Source organism: Colossoma macropomum, unplaced genomic scaffold (assembly GCF_904425465.1).
Source record: "Colossoma macropomum unplaced genomic scaffold, Colossoma_macropomum, whole genome shotgun sequence".
Lineage (NCBI taxonomy): Eukaryota > Metazoa > Chordata > Actinopteri > Characiformes > Serrasalmidae > Colossoma > Colossoma macropomum.
This window is the reverse complement of record NW_023494806.1, coordinates 8,099,100-8,116,769: the sequence shown is the minus strand read 5'-3', so window position 1 is coordinate 8,116,769 and position 17,670 is coordinate 8,099,100. Positions and strand designations below refer to the sequence as shown.

The window sequence follows — 17,670 nt, the reverse complement described above, 5'->3', positions numbered from 1 at the left end:
ATAGTCCTGACCCTGATAGTGATCCCACTCTGACCCTGATCCAACACATTCCTGCTTTCAGTCTTGACCCTGATTCTTATCATATTCCCGATCCTGATTCCAATTCTTTTTCCGATTCTGATGCTAATCAGGATACTGTTCCTGCTCCCAGTGCTGACTCTGATCCTGATCATATATTGATCCTGATCTTGACTTTAATTCCAATCCTAAAACTGATGCAATGCCAAAAAGCTCCACGTACACACACACACACACACACACACACACACACACACACGCACACACACACACACACACACACACACCATAAATATGCTTCAGTCCATTCAACTCTACTCAAATCCTGTTTCTGTCACACACTCATGCGTACACACACCCCCGCACACGCACAAACCAAACACACAGGCACACGTGCGCGCGCGCACGCACAAGCTCTCACGCGCTCGCGCTCCGTCTCCACCCCCCTCTCCACCCTCATTTGAAGGAGGCAGCGGTGCGCGCGGCCATAAAAACTGGCTCCCGCGCGCCACGGTCCGAGCAGCTCGCGGTCGACCCTCAGTAGGAAGGCGGAGTATTTGGTGGGGTGGGGGGGGAGAGGCACGCGAGTTTGGACAAAAGCAGAGGCAGAGGCAAAGCGCGCGGAGGACAAACCTGAGCTGAGCGCGAGACAGACGGTAAGACAAACTCATTCCATTTCTCTCCTACTTTCTTTTTATTTTTTCTTTCTTTCCAACTCGTACATTTGTGGCACTGTACATCTGAGCAGCCTGGTGTGCGCGCGTGCGTTTATGTGTGTGCGCACGCGGAGCAACTGGTGTGCGCGCGCTCTCCTGTTGCGCGCCCACTTCACCAACTACAGCGGGGCTCAAAAAGAAATGCACAGCGCTGCGTTCACTCTCGAGGAGTCGACTCGGTTCTCACAGCGCTCGCTTGTTGCTTGTGGGAACATTTGTGTCATATCTAGCGCGAAATTAACACCTACAGTCTTGCAGCGCTGCATTGACACCTACAGAGTTTATAGAAGTCCAGCTGGACACAAATGACCAGTCTTAAGAGGGATTTCAACACTGCAGGTGCTTAATTAGCATTATAGCTGTGAATTCAGCACTGTATGTTTTATTTCAGCGCTGGTAGTGTTAATGTAATACTACCTATACTGTATATTACTATGTAATTACGGTATAATTACTGTATAATTACTATATATAGCAACTAAATGGAAAACAAGGCGAGTTATAGGAATAAATGCAAGCCTTATAGGGTTCTGGCTAATTAAAGATGCTATCTAGTCTAGTCTTAGTCTTAATCTGCTAGCCCTGGTGTTTATTCTATATTATACATTTTGCTGTGTTGATAGCCTGTGCATAGTTAAACTTTGGACTTAACAATTTTAGAAAAAAAATAATTTTTAATAGAAAGGATGAGATGTTTTTGCCACCATATGAAACAGGCATGTCTTCTTGTATCACTTGTTGCTTTACAGAAGAGCAGAATGGCAGTCTAGTCATGCAGAAACATGCTGGTGTTCCCTAATAAAAGAAAGCTTTGCTAGCTTCTTCGTGAGCTGCGTCTTTATGCTGCGATTTATCACTGAATCCCTTAAAATATCAATGACGTACGTCATGAGAATGAATAAGAGAATAATTGTCTCCTCATAATATCTTTGCAGTTCATTTGTGTTCATTTGAATTGCTTCTGAAATCACTTCAACAAGCTGCCAACTTGCTGTTTCTTTTGTTCCATCCTTTTGAGAGAGCTTTATTCGAACAGTCGTGGTCATGCGGTCTGTTTGTTTCGCACTGGAGTTATTGTCGTGTGAGCTCATTAAGAAAGTGGAACAAATGCGTCTTGTGCTTACAAGTCATAGTTGTTTTGTTTTAGCGACATCATTATTTGTCTTTTAGTAGAGAAAAGAGGAGGGTATCATAAACAGCATGGTTTGTGCATCTAAAGACTGAACTGAGTCAGAAATGGTGACACATGCACATAAAAAAAGCCCAAAGCTGAATGAATACCTACAGAAGTGTAATAGCACCTACAGAGTAGAATTAACAGTGTGTATTTGTGCCCATCAGGACTCATCCGAACACTGTAGGTGTTCATTCAACACTTGCTTTTCATTCACCGCTGTGTTAATTAAAAAAGGGTGATTTTCTAAAAAAATGTGCCAAAGGTGTGGATTCTCTGGAGGAGTGCCACTAAAGAATCATTTTTGGTTCAATTAATGTTACATAGCCAGAATGAATCCTTTGGAAAACAAGGACTATTGGAGTGTTTACCTTAGAGACTGTAGAGTTATTATTGAGTAATTCATCTTAAGCCTTATAATTCAGTAACAGCTATGAAACAACTATGTAGAATATGAAGTGTGGACCCCCACACGGGGTAATAAGGCAGCTGTGCAATGGTGCACTCTTAAAAATAAAGGGGCTAAAACGCATTCTTTGGAGTGATGCCACTGAAGAACCACTTTTGGTTTGCTGAAGAACCTCTCATTGAGATCAATCCAAGCTGAGAACCCTTTAGAAATCTGTTTTTAGGAGTGTAGTGATATGTTTTGGCTGTAGTAAAGTGATGCTATTAAAAAAGCATTTTGGTCTATTTTAGTATTCTAGTAATGTAGAGTAAAAGGAGGCGGAGCTAAAGGTGAACCTCTGCTGTCCGTGGTCCTGAATTTCACTCTCTAGATTTTAGTGCTCTTCTTCTTGCTGGCTGCTGAGGGCTGTTTTGAATAATTCCACCGAATAAAACTCTTCACAGTAGTGTTAATAGGAACCAGGGTATGCAATGTCTACAACACAAAAATAGCCATTTTATTTACTATACAAAATGACCAGTGAACATACACGTGTCTTCCGGGTTTTTATATATAATGTTGATATTAATAATTTGAGGTCAATCTGAAAAAAGAATCTAAAATTCTTTGGGGACACCTATTGAGTGTTACAATGCCTTATGCACCTCTTCACCATGAACAAATTATTGTATATGAATTTAAGGCCAAAACCTCTCTAACAAAATGATTGTAAAACATTGTCTCAGGTATCAGGCAGCATAACTATAACCAGTTCATGTAATAACTGTCTGAGAGATTTTAGAGGCATTAAATACTTCAGAAATCTGGTTCCTATCACCAGCGCTGTGAACAATTCTGACTCTAGAACTGAACATTTTACATGAAACCACTCTGAATGATGTTGTTTACATCGTAGTGATTTAATAATGCAGTAATTATGAAAAATCTATTCTATTATTGCTGCTGTGCAATGCTCCATTCTTTCAAATAAACATGCTAAAAAGGGTTCTGTACAACAATGCTATAGAAGAACCACCTAAACTGATTGTTCTTTGAAGAACTGCTGATTTAAATGAAAGTGTGAGTGTGAAGAACCTCTTTAGTTTTAAAAATCTTCACCTGATGTAAATGTTCTGTAATAATTAAAGGTTTTCCCAAACTCTTAAAAATAAAGGTTCTGTTGGGCTCTCTGGAGAAATACCATAGACCTTTAGCCTAAGGCACCTTTTAATGACAAGCATAAGCATAAAGAACCTTTTCAAAGTTTAAAGAACCTCCACAAAATCTAAAATCTAAAATACTGATTAAAGGCATTTCCCAGAACTGTACATCCAAGCTGAGAACCCTTTAGGAACCTTTATTTTGACAGGTGTAGTTGTGTCGCAGTAAATCCTGATTGTAGTATCAGATCTACGATGTATTTTGGTCTATTTTAGTATTCTAGTAATGTAGAGTAAAAGGAGGTGGGGCTAAAGGTGAGCGTCCGCTGTCCATGGTCCTGAATTTCACACTGCAGGTTTTACCGCGCTTCCTCCTGCTGGCAGGTTGAGGGCTGATTTGTATAATTCCCAGCAGTGGGGGTGCCAGACTGCTTCACCGCGTTTCTCACAATGCTTAAATTGGTTTGCCATGAATGACATGCATATCAATGTCACATCAGTGGGTCAGGTCAATAGGTCAAATGGCACGGAGCCTTGCGAGCGATTAAAAGCCCTGAGAGCATGTTGAAAGTGGGCTATTTACTGTTGATGTCCTAACTTCAGATCACGGGGGGCAAAATTGTCACAGCAGTTCTACATCTTGTTCTGTTCAGATAAGCTCGGGTCACGGTAGCGGCTTAGATTTGGTCAGGATTACGCAAGCTGAGCTGTGACGCAGTCTTATGGGTGCTGGACTGTCACGAAAAGTGACACACTTTGCTGGGAAAGTTTTTAACCCTTAATCTCACAATAATTGGAGCTATACTTTCTTTTTGAACCGTTCACAAGCCACAGCACATGCAGTCAAATATTTACAGCTTCATGTCAACTTCATGGATGAGGTACTACTCATTTTTTCAAGAGACTTAATAAATCATGTAGACGCACCAGGAAATTCATGTTTTCTGACAATAATTCCATCTTTTGCCTTTCAAGTTAATCCAGAAAGCCCCCTAATGGGAAAATTTCCCCAGACACTGCAGGAGTCTTCTCAATTAACGTTAGTCAGACGTTATCATTTGATATGGTGTTTCAATCAGAAGAGAGACAAATAGAGTCTTTAACCCCTTATACTGCAGACTTATTATCCAGTTATTCATCTTAAGCCTTTGTATTATGTAACTACTATGCAATACATGTTTTTATGACAGTAAGAAAGGGAAGTCTGCCTCCCTTCCACCCCGGCATCCTTTAAAATAATAACAAAAAATCTTCTGCATAACTAAATGGTTGAGATGTAAATGAAGTCATTCAAAGTGCTTTGATGTGAATTTTTTCTCTGTAGAGAATCAACTTGGATTTCTTCACAATGGTGTTAAAAGGAATCAGGGATCACAATGACTAAAACACAAATAGGTTTTTATATGTAATGTTGATGATAGTAAAAACACTGGTACATCTGGAAGTAAGCGTTATATTTGGGTACTATTTTGCTTTACAACATCCTACATGTATCTCTCCACCATAAGCAGATTTGAAAATGCATTTTGGCCAAAAACATCTCTCAAAATTATTGTATGTGTCAGGTGTCGTGCAACACATTTCATGTAATAATTTTCTGTGACTTTCTTAAAGTCATTGAATGCTTCAGATGTCTGGTTCCTATCAACACCATTGTAACAATTCTGACTCTACAACAGGGCTGGATTTCCCAAAAGCACTTTAAGATCATTCTTCAATGGTAGAGCGAGCATCACAATGAACACTTACTCTACCAGTTAAGACAACCTTATTACTAAGACGCTTTTTGGAAACTGGGCCTGGAGCATTCCACATCAAAACACTCTGTATGACTTTGTTTACTTCTTAACCATTTAGTTATGCAGACAACTTAGAAACTCATTATGCTGATATGCAATGCTGCACTCCTATACATGCTAAAAAGAGTTCTTTGGAGCAATGCTGTAGAAGAGCCACTTTTGGTTCCCTAAACAATCTTTAATTGATGCACTCTTTACTCTTTTGTAAGAGATGTGTGAGTTGGAAGAGGAACCTACACCTGTAAATGTTGTCTAACAAAGATTTTTAGGTTTTTCCTACACTTTTAGAAGTAAAGGTTCTATCAGGCTGTTTGGAGAGATAACATACGTTCATAGCAGAAAAGGTTCTACAAGGTATAAAAAAAAGGTTCTATGACTTGTAACAAAAGCAGAACCATTTTTGGTGCTATATTAAACTGTTTCTTTAAAGGTACTTTAAAGAACCACATAGAACAGGTTTCCTGTCATAGAGAAGAACAGTTTAGCCATGCATAGAAACATTTTTGCATTCATAACGTTTTTGTTTGAGCTGTCATAATTCTATATATATTGACTGCCTTTGCTGAAGAACACTAAGTCTTCAAATCTGGACCTTGAATCCAGCTTTTAGATTTGGATTTTATAGTTAACTGAACAGTTGATGGACCTGATTGGCTACTTAGTGTCATACCTACCAGTTATTACAAAATTCAGGATCAGAAAGGTCCAAATTCAAGGTCCAGATTTAAAGACCTCTGGTGTATAAAATAACAGATTCCCTAAAGAACCTTTACGTCAATGTTTCTCTAAAGAATCATTTGTGTAAAGGAGGTATCTGAGTGTGAAGAACCTTTTTAAGCTTTAGAGAACCTCTCCATGTAAAGTAAGGTCTTTAAATCCAGTTTCTAGTCCTGGATTTTGTAATCACAGTTGTTGATGATACTAACTAGCCAATCGGTTACATCAACAGTTTATCTAGGGACTGGAAACTGAGTTGAAGGTCCAGATTTGAAGACCCCTGATGTAAAGGTTCTATTCAAATTAAAATTGTTTTCTAATGTACATCCAGGCCAAGAATCATTTAGGAACCTTCATTTTTAGTATTTAACAGTACATCTATGGCAAGAACCTTTAAGGAGCCCGTATTTTTAAGAGTATGTATGAAGCTGAAAGTTCACTCTCATACCCTCAGACCCTCAGATCCCATCATCCTCACATCTTTCCTCTGTTTGCATATTTGCAGAGCAGTGTAAGTGGACAGAGTGGACAGACCATAATGGATTCTGAACCCAGCGTATGTCAGCTCCAGCCCAACATCATTTCTGTGCGCCTCTTCAAGCGCAAGGTGGGTGGTCTGGGCTTTCTGGTGAAGCAGCGGGTGTGCAAGCCCCCCGTCATCATCTCAGACCTAATCCGGGGCGGGGCGGCTGAGGAGTGTGGCCTGGTGCAGGTGGGTGACATTGTGTTGGCTGTTAACAACAAACCACTGGTGGACCTGAGCTATGAGCGGGCACTGGAGACGCTGAAGAACGTCTCTCCTGAAAGCCACGCCGTGCTGATCCTGCGTGGGCCCGAGGGCTTCACCACCCACCTGGAGACCACGCTGAGCGGGGACGGTCGGCCCAGGACCGTCCGCATCACCAAACCCGTGTCTAGGCCCTGCGAACGCTGCTTGCCCCTGCAGCCTGCTACGCAAGCCAAGGAGCTGAGGGCCATCGAGAACCTGTCGTCTGCATCTACACCCAGAAAAGAGGCCAAAGATGGCAAAATTCCCTTGATCGGGCAGGACGCCCTGTTGAGGGAGGGGGGTGGGGGCCACCCAGGCCTGCTGCTGAATGGAGTGGATGATGGAAATGACCTGCTGAAGGAGATCGAGCCCGTACTGAAGCTGATCAAAAACAACAACAGCAAGAAGGAGCTCAATGGAGATGGACAGAGAGGAGTTGAGAAGAAGGACGTGGAGGTGCAAGTGGAGAGGTGAGAGATGGGGTCATGGATACAGTCATAAAAATAAAGATATCAACAGGATTTCTTTGGAGGGGAGCCCTACAGGAACCAGTTTTGGTTCCCTGAAGAACCTTTCAACAGATGGCTCTTTAAAAAAAGTTGAAACTATTCAACTGAAAGGTTCTTTAGGAAACCAAAACTGTTTTTACTATGGCATTGATTCAAAGAACTCTTTTTGGCACTTCTATTTTTAAGAGTTTAGTCAAAGCGTGCACACACACACACACACACACACACACACACACACACACACACACACACTAGCAGTGTGTTTGTAATGATTCACTCATTAATTTATTCATTATAAAGCAATATGACACAAGAGGGAGTGTGCTGTTGTGAATAATATCATGGCTGTGATTCAACTGCAGGCACAAAGAGTTACGTGCATCATCGCAGCCATGATGTTATTCATGCAAACACATGATCTTCAACAGTTTTGCAAAGTGAAAGAAAAGGTAAAGGTGATTTGATATTGGTAGTTTCTTCAGCCAAAAAACTAGCAACATTAGCTTTGCGTTATGGATATAGACATCAAACTGTTGCAATATCAGGTTCAGCTCAGCTTTTAAATACTTGCCAGATTAACCTGAATGTGGTTTTGTTCCAGTCGGTCTGTAAAGCATTTCACAGCTTGTCTTGTTTGTTTCTGGTTCATTCCAGTTAGTTTAGTTGTTCAGTCACAGCTGCCAGACAAAAAAGCTTCCTTAGGGGCAAAGACAGGATTGGAGTTTTATTTAGACCTGATGTTACACTCTTCTTCAGAATCTGACCAAACAAGCTGCAGGTCAAATATTCTAAAGAAGTTATCTCATGTTTCTGTTTTCTGTTTTCGAATGTGCTTACAACAAGTAGAAGTATAGTAACGATTAGCTACAGCTATTCACTGCTCAGCAGAATGAAAAACATGCTTCCCAATCAAATTGTCCTGGTGAAACTAGCTGTTGTATAATTCAATCTGTAACATTTACTGTATGGCGAACTACCTGGAACAACCAAAAGATGTATTATTGAGAATTCAAGTAGCACTACACAGTGACTGACACGTTAATATGGTGAACTATTTTTTAAATAGTGATTCTGAGCACAGCTAAAGGTTTTAGCTAACATTTATTTCCATAATTAATCTCTATCCAACATTATTATTAATGAATTAATCAAACTATTTCCTCTCCCTTTGCCACACTGCTAGGCCTGACGATTAATTGCTATATCAATAACTGCAATTAACAATTCAATTGTCAGTTCATTGCATACAAGTATTCAAGTAAAGTGACTAATTAGCTATATTGCTTACCAGCTGTTGGTACTTGGAGACACAGCTTGAGCTTAAATGAACAAATATTACTCTCTGCAGGCTCAAACCAGACAGAAGTTAGAACATTTGTTGTTTTCATAAGCTCTGTGATATGCGCTTATATATGTGCTTTCAGATTTCTTTCATTTACATCAGCCCAACCGATGAAAATGCACCCAAATCTGTTCGTTGCGACAAACAAATCACTGCTAAAGCTGTCAACTGAGGAACATAATTGCAGTATGTTTAAATGATTGTGATCAGACAGCTTTGTAACAGTGTGACAGGTCTACATGTCGCCCCCTAACTTCCTGTAGTGTATTACATTCTGTCAGAATGAGTGCATGTAGCATATGAATTACAGGGCTTATGGAGTACTTTTTTGTTTGTGTTTTGTCAGCATTTTTCATTCATCATCATCATTGACTATCATGATGGCTAATCATTCTACACATATACACCCCCTGACCACACTGTAGGCTTGTTCTCTCTTATAGTGATCAGATTACTCTGGACAAGCTTGCAGTTAAGCAAGCTCAAACCCGAGGCTCATTATGAGGTTAATAATGTCCTCATACGGACCCCTGCAATTTCGGGTTAAGTAGATAAAACTAACCAGATAAAGATTTATGAATAGCTGCACTGTCTGTTCCTGTTGCACCACAGTTGCCCAAATGAATATTCTGTGATTACGCAGATCATCAACAAATACTTTCTGCCATGAGCTATGTGGAGGCCATAAATCCGTTTAGTGGTTTATAGGAAATATGGCCAGATTGCAATAATTTCCTCTGGATGATCTTGTTACCTTGTACCTGATGTGAATTAGGCTAATAGTTGGGGGCTGCAGATAGGAATCTGATTTGGAGGGTGTTTACCTCAAAATTTGTCCAAGTCTGAAGGCATCAATTCCCTCAGCTCCACTCGTCACCATCCCCAGGGCATGAGTCACGAGCTTCCTGGAAAACGGCAGGAATCAAGACGGAATAGTTTAGATGGAGGTAAACAATCTTTCTGATAAGTGTGCGAACAGAGGGCCGTGTGCACATCCTCCATTTTGAAGGACAAGAATAGAACTGATGTTTGATAAGTGGAGCAGGTCTAACTTAATGGAGGTGTTTGGTGAACCAAACCATTTATTCACTAAAAGGTCTCGTTTGAAAGCATCTGATTAAAGAAAGACAACATGCCGAATTAAAGGAACGTCATTGATTTAAGAGCTTCAAATACAATCTCCTGAACATTTTTTCCTAAAGAAAGACAGAAATTGGTAGAACATTTTGGACTTTGTAAAATGACCAGTGCTTAATAAAGTCCTACACAGTTAAAGCCAGTTAAGCTCTGCAAGAATTAATTTTAAATGCAGCAGGAACTTCTCAGACACTGAGGACTTCACTCTGTGAGGTAGTCAGTTTATGGCTTTAATGTTTTGCTTTATGTTTGTGTCCTTAAACATTATAAGCATCTTTAAAAAATTACTTAGCTCTTGAATTTTGTTCTCTCCTTTTCTAGCTCTTGAAATGATGTTTGAAAATGACCAGAGACACGGGAGCATGTTTTAAGATGGAAGTGCTGAAATTTTAAGCAGCATATGCATGACTTGACTGTTCCATTTGAATTTTTTTGATACTTTACATCAAACAGTATAGTAAGGTGAGAGTCGACAATATACACATATACCCACTGATGCACATCACTTCTCTGCTCTCTTATTCTGGACCAGGGGATGGCAACATGCGACTCTGTTTCTGCCCTGTTGTGGATCCACACCAGAATTTGCAGTAAAATAAAGCTCTGCTGATCATTCTAACAATAAATGGCCTTAAACCCTGGAGTTAATGTATATCTGCTAATTCACCCTTTAACCCTGAAGATTGGTGATCACCATAGCAACGCAGACAACAGTCTCACCTAGCTAGTAGCTAAGATGAAGATTTAAGACGAACATTGATAATTTGGAGACAAATTGACTTAGTTGCACTTATAATCACTCCAGCTGGTTTTCTGAAACGTTTAATGTGCAATGAGAAACTACCAGAAAAAGTTGTGAAGCTGAAGTCAGTTTCTAGTTCGTCAGCTTCTCATTTAAATTTTCCTGTTCATTTAAGGTGGAACGGGAACAAGAAGCTGGCGAATGAGAAACTAACTTCAGCCTTGTAAAAACTGAACGTGAGAGACATTTTACAAGAAACTGTTTTACTGGAGATGCAAGAAAAGTGGCTATAGCTCAGCTAAAGCTTAAAGCAGAGCAATGTAAGCCTGTGTTTTTGTTTGCATTATATTTTTTAGCCTATAATAGTGCATCAGCACATATTGATACAAATTTACAGCCAAGACGGTAAAATGGGCATAAAATGTGGCTCCCAAGGTGGTTCGATTTTTTGCTGAAAGGACAAAATGGCTCTTTTTAACATTTGGGTTACCGACCCTGTTCCAGATTAACTTTATGCCAATGACCTGAGTTGTGACCAATCAGATCGCTGATATGTGGCGCAGTAACTGATTCTGTCACACCCACAGTCACAGAGCAGGAGATGTAATGATTCATAAAACATATTATTACTTTTTTTTTTTTTAATTCAAAACAGGCTGTTTTTACATCTTAGTTTCCAGATATCGACTGCTGAGTGAACGGCATGTTCTGAAACTTTTTTATTTTAAAAAAGGGAGAAAAAAAAGTTTCCCATTATAAGCCTAGTTGTTCACATGGATACTAGAGAGAGAGTTCCATTCCAGACTGTGTTTATAATGCTAGAAAATTGCCTGAATTAATATACATGTTTGAGTCGTCACAGTCTATTCAGAGCGGTTTGGTACGTGAGTTCAGCGGCCTCTCATTACACGACACTGAAAGATTTCATACTGCATTTACTGAGCCACGCTTGAGAGTTCTCTCATGATCGATATGCAGAACAAGACTCAGTGAACTCAGGCATGAGGGACTGACAGCATGAGAGAGAGAGGAGCCAGCATAGATTCACAACTACAGAGGAGAGGAGAGAGAGTGTGAAAGGAGAGAGAGAGAGAGAGAGAGAGAGAGAGAGAGAGAAAGAGAGAGAGAGAATTACAGAAATGGACAATGGAAGTTAAAAAGAAAGAAAGGTAGGATAGACAGAAGAGAGAGAAGGAGATTAAAAGAGAGTAAAAGAGAGGAGATAGAGAAAAGACAAAGAGAAGAGAGAGAATGAGAGTGAGATGAGAGAGAGAGAGAGAAAGAGTGAGAAAGAAGGGGATAGAAAGAGGGAGAGGTACGAGGAGACAGGGAGCAAGACTGAGAAAAGGAAACTGAGAAAGAAAGAAAGAAAGAAAGAAAGAAAGAAAGAAAGAAAGAAAGAAAGAGGGCGAGAGAGAAAGAAAGCAAGGGGATAGGCAGAGACAAGAGAAAGAGATGCAGAGACAATGAGAGTTAGGGATAGACAGAGAGAATGAGAGAGAGAAGTGGATAGACAGAGGGAGAGGGAGAAGGAGATGGAGACAGTGAGAAAAGGCAAAGCGAGAGAGAGAGAGAGAGAGAGAGAGGGAGAGAGACAGAGAGAGAGGGAGAGAAAGAGAGAGAGAGAGAGAGAGAGAGAGAGAGAGAGATAAACAGTGTGTGCGTGTGGGAGGTGTGAGTATAAAAGCTGTGCCTCAGCTTAGTGCACGCCTCTGTTGTTGGGTTATGTGTTTATTCAAGTTTCACGTGTCGTCTGTGGACTGAAGCGCGTTGCTTGTTAAATGCACATCCACAATGACAACAGCGCTTACAGTTTACATTTACAATGCATTATCAGCTACACCCAGCACTCTCCACACTCCACACACTCCACACACTCATTCAGCCTTTATACAGTGGGCTGCTACTGCCATGAGGACTAAATGCCAAATATACTGAGCTAGACAAACAGTCCTGACATCTACTGCAGCCTCTTGATTTCATTTCTCAATGGAATTCAGGAAATTCATGAAAGGTCTTTACTGGCATTTTACTGTATTAATGTAATGCAGTGATGTAATTACATAATTAAATGCACAGTTACATAATGAATAACATTCACATTTGATTTGCATTATTATTTACACATACACAAGTTTACAGAAATATTACTGTCCCAAACTACTTTGCTTTACATTATGTAATATTTAATTAATGAAATCTGTTCTTAATTACTGCCCTGCGATGGACTGGCGACCTGTCCAGGGTGTATCCTGCCTTCCGCCTAATGACAGCTGGGATAGGCTCCAGCACCCCACCGTGACCCAGAAGGATAAGCGGTTTAGATGATGGATGGATGGATGGATGGATGTTCTTAATTACATTTACATTCAATTTACATTCATTATCATGGTATTTAAGTCTGCTTTTCTGACTTTTCTGAATTGTTAAATGTCAAAAATATTAAAAATGTGTGTTTTTAAAGGTGTTATTAACAAACACCAAATAAACAAACATTACTCACCGCCACCCTCAAAAGGTGTTATTAACAAACAACAAATAAAGAAACATCACGTATCGCTACACAATAAAGATGCTATAACACCATTCGCCATGCGAAAGGTAACTACTAAGGAAAATAACGGAAGCCATCTTAAATAATTGCAATCAGATCAAATATCTGAGATTATTAATCTAGTGATTATGTAGTAATTATCACAGGCCTACGCATCGCATGATGAAAATGCACCCAGTTGACATTCAGTTTCCTGTGATGTATACATTTGATTGTAAATGCTTACAACCATGGAAAATAATTGCAATCAGCTGACATAATTGCGATCAGGTGATTATGTAATATTTGTGACAAGCCTAGTGATAAATAATACACATTAAATCCATGGTATTTTGTCATGGCTGCCTATAACTGTGACCTCTAAGGGTTAATGTAGCTCTGCTGCTGATTTTTTTTTTGATTCTAGGGTCATGTTTAGATTAGCTTCCTTCAGCAGAAATCCTGGCAGAGTGTTCAGTGGGTCTAAGAAGAAGACTCACTAAAGCGTTCGTCACACATCTCAATCACAAACCACTCCGACATCACACACACATTTAGTCACTCATATCACATTTGTGGTGTATGTGCCACTACGATTCCCATCATGCAGTGCAACCCTGGGAAGGAAAGTGTGAAGTATTTATAGTGAAAGTGTTTGTGTACACAGTGACTTGCTGTATCTCGCCTTCATTCAAGGCTACATTGGCAGACTGTTATTTTTACTATTTACAACATGAACTTAGAGTAGACCACTCTAAATAAGTGTTGACAGTAACATTGTGAATTTATCTTCTGTATTTCTGTGAATGGTGAGTTAATGATACTTCAAAAATAGAGATAATAGTGATAGAATAAAAGACAGAGAGCATATATACAGATTATACCACTCCTTATAGTTGCTAGTCTGGTTTTAAAGTGGTGTAATCCAGGTTTAACTAGTGGTATACTGAGAATAGCTAATCTGATCTAAATTAGCAAGACCAGCTTAGCTAGCACATAGCAACTAACTTAGCTAGGCACATGAACTCAGCAGCATTATATTTATATAATTCAGTGTGGTCGAAACTGAGGTGGTGAGTGCTAGTGCAGCCAGTTACAGTTAGCAAGACTAGCCTAGCACACAGCAATATAAATAAAAGGCTTAGTTAGGTAAGTTAGCTAATTCAGTGTTGTAGTCTAGACTGAAGTAGTGTGCATGCTAACTGACCCAGTTATAGGTAGAAAGATTTCTCTAGCTAGTGGCTAACTTAGCTAAACACATAAACACCTATTAACATTATATTCATGGTGTAATTTGGTGTTGAACTCTAGGCTGAAGTAGTGGACACTAGCTATGATTAGCAAGACTAAAACTAAACCACTTATTTAGGCACAAATATCCATTAATGTTAGGGTAATTTCACTGTTCCTGAATGTTTTTCGTGTAGTATGCTTTTTTTTCTATTAATATTCAATTGACATTTTAAGTGGGTACATGAAAATCCTAGTGGTTTCTTTGTGGCTACATGCCATATACCTGTATGTCATATAGGCCCCAGTTTTAGAGCAATTTAATGACTCAAGCTGAAATGGTTTTCAAGTTTTTTCCTCAACTCAGTTTTAACGAACAGGGTTTTTAATGCAACAACCAGTAGTCAATAACCTGAACAAACACATTTCAAAGCTCCAATTACTTTGCTATTACTGTGGCTTGTTAACAAAGGAATAAAACCCTTGTGTACGGCTCATAATGAGGTAAGAAAGATGAGCTTCAACAGAAAATGTACCCATGCCTTTACAACTTCAAAAAGACAGCTTGCTGCTTTAATGTTACTTTCTTACTGAAATTAAGGTTAGACGTTGTGTATAACCTGCATGTAGACTTTGTCAGTAACTAGTGAAGAGAAAGAAAGAGATAAGGGAGATGTGATCTTGTGTTTTGGTGGTGTGTGGCTGCTTTCTGTAGACAGATGTTGAGTGGTGATCTGAAGTGTTTGTGACTTTCAGAGACCTTGGTGTGGGAATAGGCGGTAATACCCAGCTGGCCGCCGATAACGACAGAGTGTTCGATGACCTCTGGAGGAAGGACATCATGCCTACAGTGCTTAACAACCCGTACTCGGAGAGTGATAAGGTAAAAATTCCCTTCGTCAACACATACATGCCTTAAATATGCAAGCTAAAAGAAGTCAATTGTTTTGGTTAAAATCAGGTCATTCTTTAACCAGGTCACATTATTGGTTCACCAGATTGCTTTGAATGTATTCAAAGGCATATCACCATTACTCTTCTGGTATTTCATCCATACTGTGCAGTCCAAGTGTCCAAAGAAGCAAAAATAAAGCAAAAATAAATCATACTACACTCTCAGAGAAAAGTACTAGACTATCACTGGGGTGGTCACTGTCTTGTCATTGGGGTGGTACCCTCAAGACAGGGGCAGTTCTGGAGCCACATGCAGCCCTTTTACTGCCCTGTTGCGGCTCCAAAGCAGGATTAGACTTTTAGGTAAAAATAAAATAATCATCCTTTGCAGTAAAATAAAGCTCTGCTGATCGTTCTAACAATTTTAACAATAAATGGTCTTAAACATAAGAGTTAATGTAGCTAATTCACCAACCCTGAAGGCTGGCGTGCAGACTGCTGGTCACATAGCTGCACAGGCAACAGTCTTGCCTAGCTAGTAGCTAATGAAATGGCAAAGAGAAAGATTTAAGACATACATGGAATATGTGGAGACGAACAGACTTGTTTGCATTTATAAGCACTCAGCTGGTTTTCTGATACTAAAAAGTTCGAAGCTGAAGTCAGCTTCTCATTCGCCAGCCTCTTGTTTGAATTTTTCCGTTCCACCTTAAACTTGTGCAGCAGTTACATTCTGGCACTTCAGGCACCATTTAAGGTGGAACGGGAGAATTCGAACAAGAAGCTGGCGAATGAGAAGATGACTTCAGCCTTGTAAAAAGTCAAACATTAAGAGACATTTTGTAAGAAAATATTCTACTTTTGAGGAAATGTTTCCTGCCAGAGATGCAGAGCAAAATAAATTTGCGTTTTTGTTTTTAGCTGATACTAGCACTTTAGCACATACAGAGACATATTTACAGCCAAGATGGCAAAATGGACATAAATGTTGTGGCTTCCAAGGTGGTTTGATTTTTATTGAATGGACAAAATGGCTCTTCTTAACATTTGGGTTGTTGACCCCTGCCTCAAGGGTACATCTTCAATATCTTTAGTAGGAGGACATAATAATATGATATTCTTATTGTAATTATATTTCTTAAGTTATATTGACACCACACCCTCTTGCCTCTTGTTAAAACATGAGTTTATGAAAAGGTAAACAAAAATTTTAAAAATGTGTATAAGGTACATAGTTGGATCTTAAAACCATTGTTGTATCTTTGAAGGTATGTTTTCATTGCAGAGTACGTTAAACCAAGTAAACATTTTATAGCAGTGAAAAGCATTGCTGTCGCTGCTGTCACCGGGTTAGTAATAACTGTAGTAACAATTGCTTTATAATCTTAATATCTTTGGGCCTCATTCACCAACTATTCTTGAGATGAATGTCTTAAAACCCATTTACACAGTTTTCGCATTCTGACATTCGCCAATGTTTTCTTATTTGGGATTTGTTCTTAGGTAAGAACAGCATCTTCGCACATTTTTTCCTTTTCTCACTTTTTCTTAGGACCTTTCTCAAGTACAAATTCAAGAACAATCTTAGGAAGATATTAGTGAATGAGGCTCATTGTTTCCTCTGCTGAAAAGCTGTATTTTTGTGTGATTGACACCACAAACATCACGAGGATAAAATAAAGTGACCTGAAAGGACCGGAGGGGGTTGCCTTTGTCAGAAGCCTTTTCCTGATTGGTCAGAAGCTTGGCCCTGATTGGTCCAAAAGCTGTTTGTGATCTGAAATCTCAAGCTTAGCACACTCTGGAAAAGGTTAGATGTGCAGCATGTTGCAGTTGCCATGGTGATGAATCCCTGTAAACAGTGATGCAGTGATCCATCAATGTGTGACAGAAAATTCAGGGTTAAATCAAACTAAGCTTAAAGTTAGCTGGTTAATCAAGAAATCCTGGGCCTCATGCCTTTTGAGATGCATTCAGTTACCCGAGTCTTTTCCCTCCCTTCAGTTTACAAGCACATTTCCATAATCTCGGAATGAATTTGTATGTTTTTACATTATATTCTATTGCATTACTACTATTTTGTCCATACTGTACAGCCCCTCTTCAGCTTTCCTTTAACCTATACCTTAAGATCATGAACTATATGCACAACTGCCTACGTACATCCAAATACGTGACCATGTCTCAAGCAGACGCTCATCCAGTTTCCTTTCGACACATGCTTAGAGCGTATGCATGTATATGTCTTAGAGATGTTTCTGCATATGGAAGCCTCTGTTTTGCCCCTCTCACCTGAAGCTCAGCTGGTGCAGAGAGAAGGCAGGGGGACAGCGCTCACCCTCCAGCCCAGCACATGGCCCTGCCACTCAGCCACTTGTGACGCGTTAACTCCGTGAAAGGAACCGGATGGAGGGAGCCGATCCAAGACAGGGATAAATGAATGAGTGCAGCTGTGTGGTCCCATAGGGGGAGAGAGAGGGATGGAGTCATTCTCTCTCTATCTCTCTCACTCACCCTCTCTGGAATAATGCAGAGCCTCTGG

At 39.9% G+C, this 17,670-nt stretch overlaps 1 protein-coding gene across 1 annotated transcript in view; it reads left to right on the top strand.

Annotated features, from left to right (window-relative positions):
* The first annotated feature begins 560 nt into the window (after positions 1-560).
* Positions 561-17,670, top strand: part of nos1 (nitric oxide synthase 1 (neuronal)) — a 99,635-nt gene continuing 82,525 nt past the window's right edge. Inside the window, exons 1-3 of the mRNA XM_036598862.1 lie at positions 561-674; positions 6,478-7,211; positions 14,991-15,117. Of these exons, the coding sequence (XP_036454755.1) occupies positions 6,511-7,211; positions 14,991-15,117 (828 nt within the window). The 5' untranslated portion in view covers positions 561-674; positions 6,478-6,510. The remainder of the gene's footprint in view (positions 675-6,477; positions 7,212-14,990; positions 15,118-17,670) is intronic.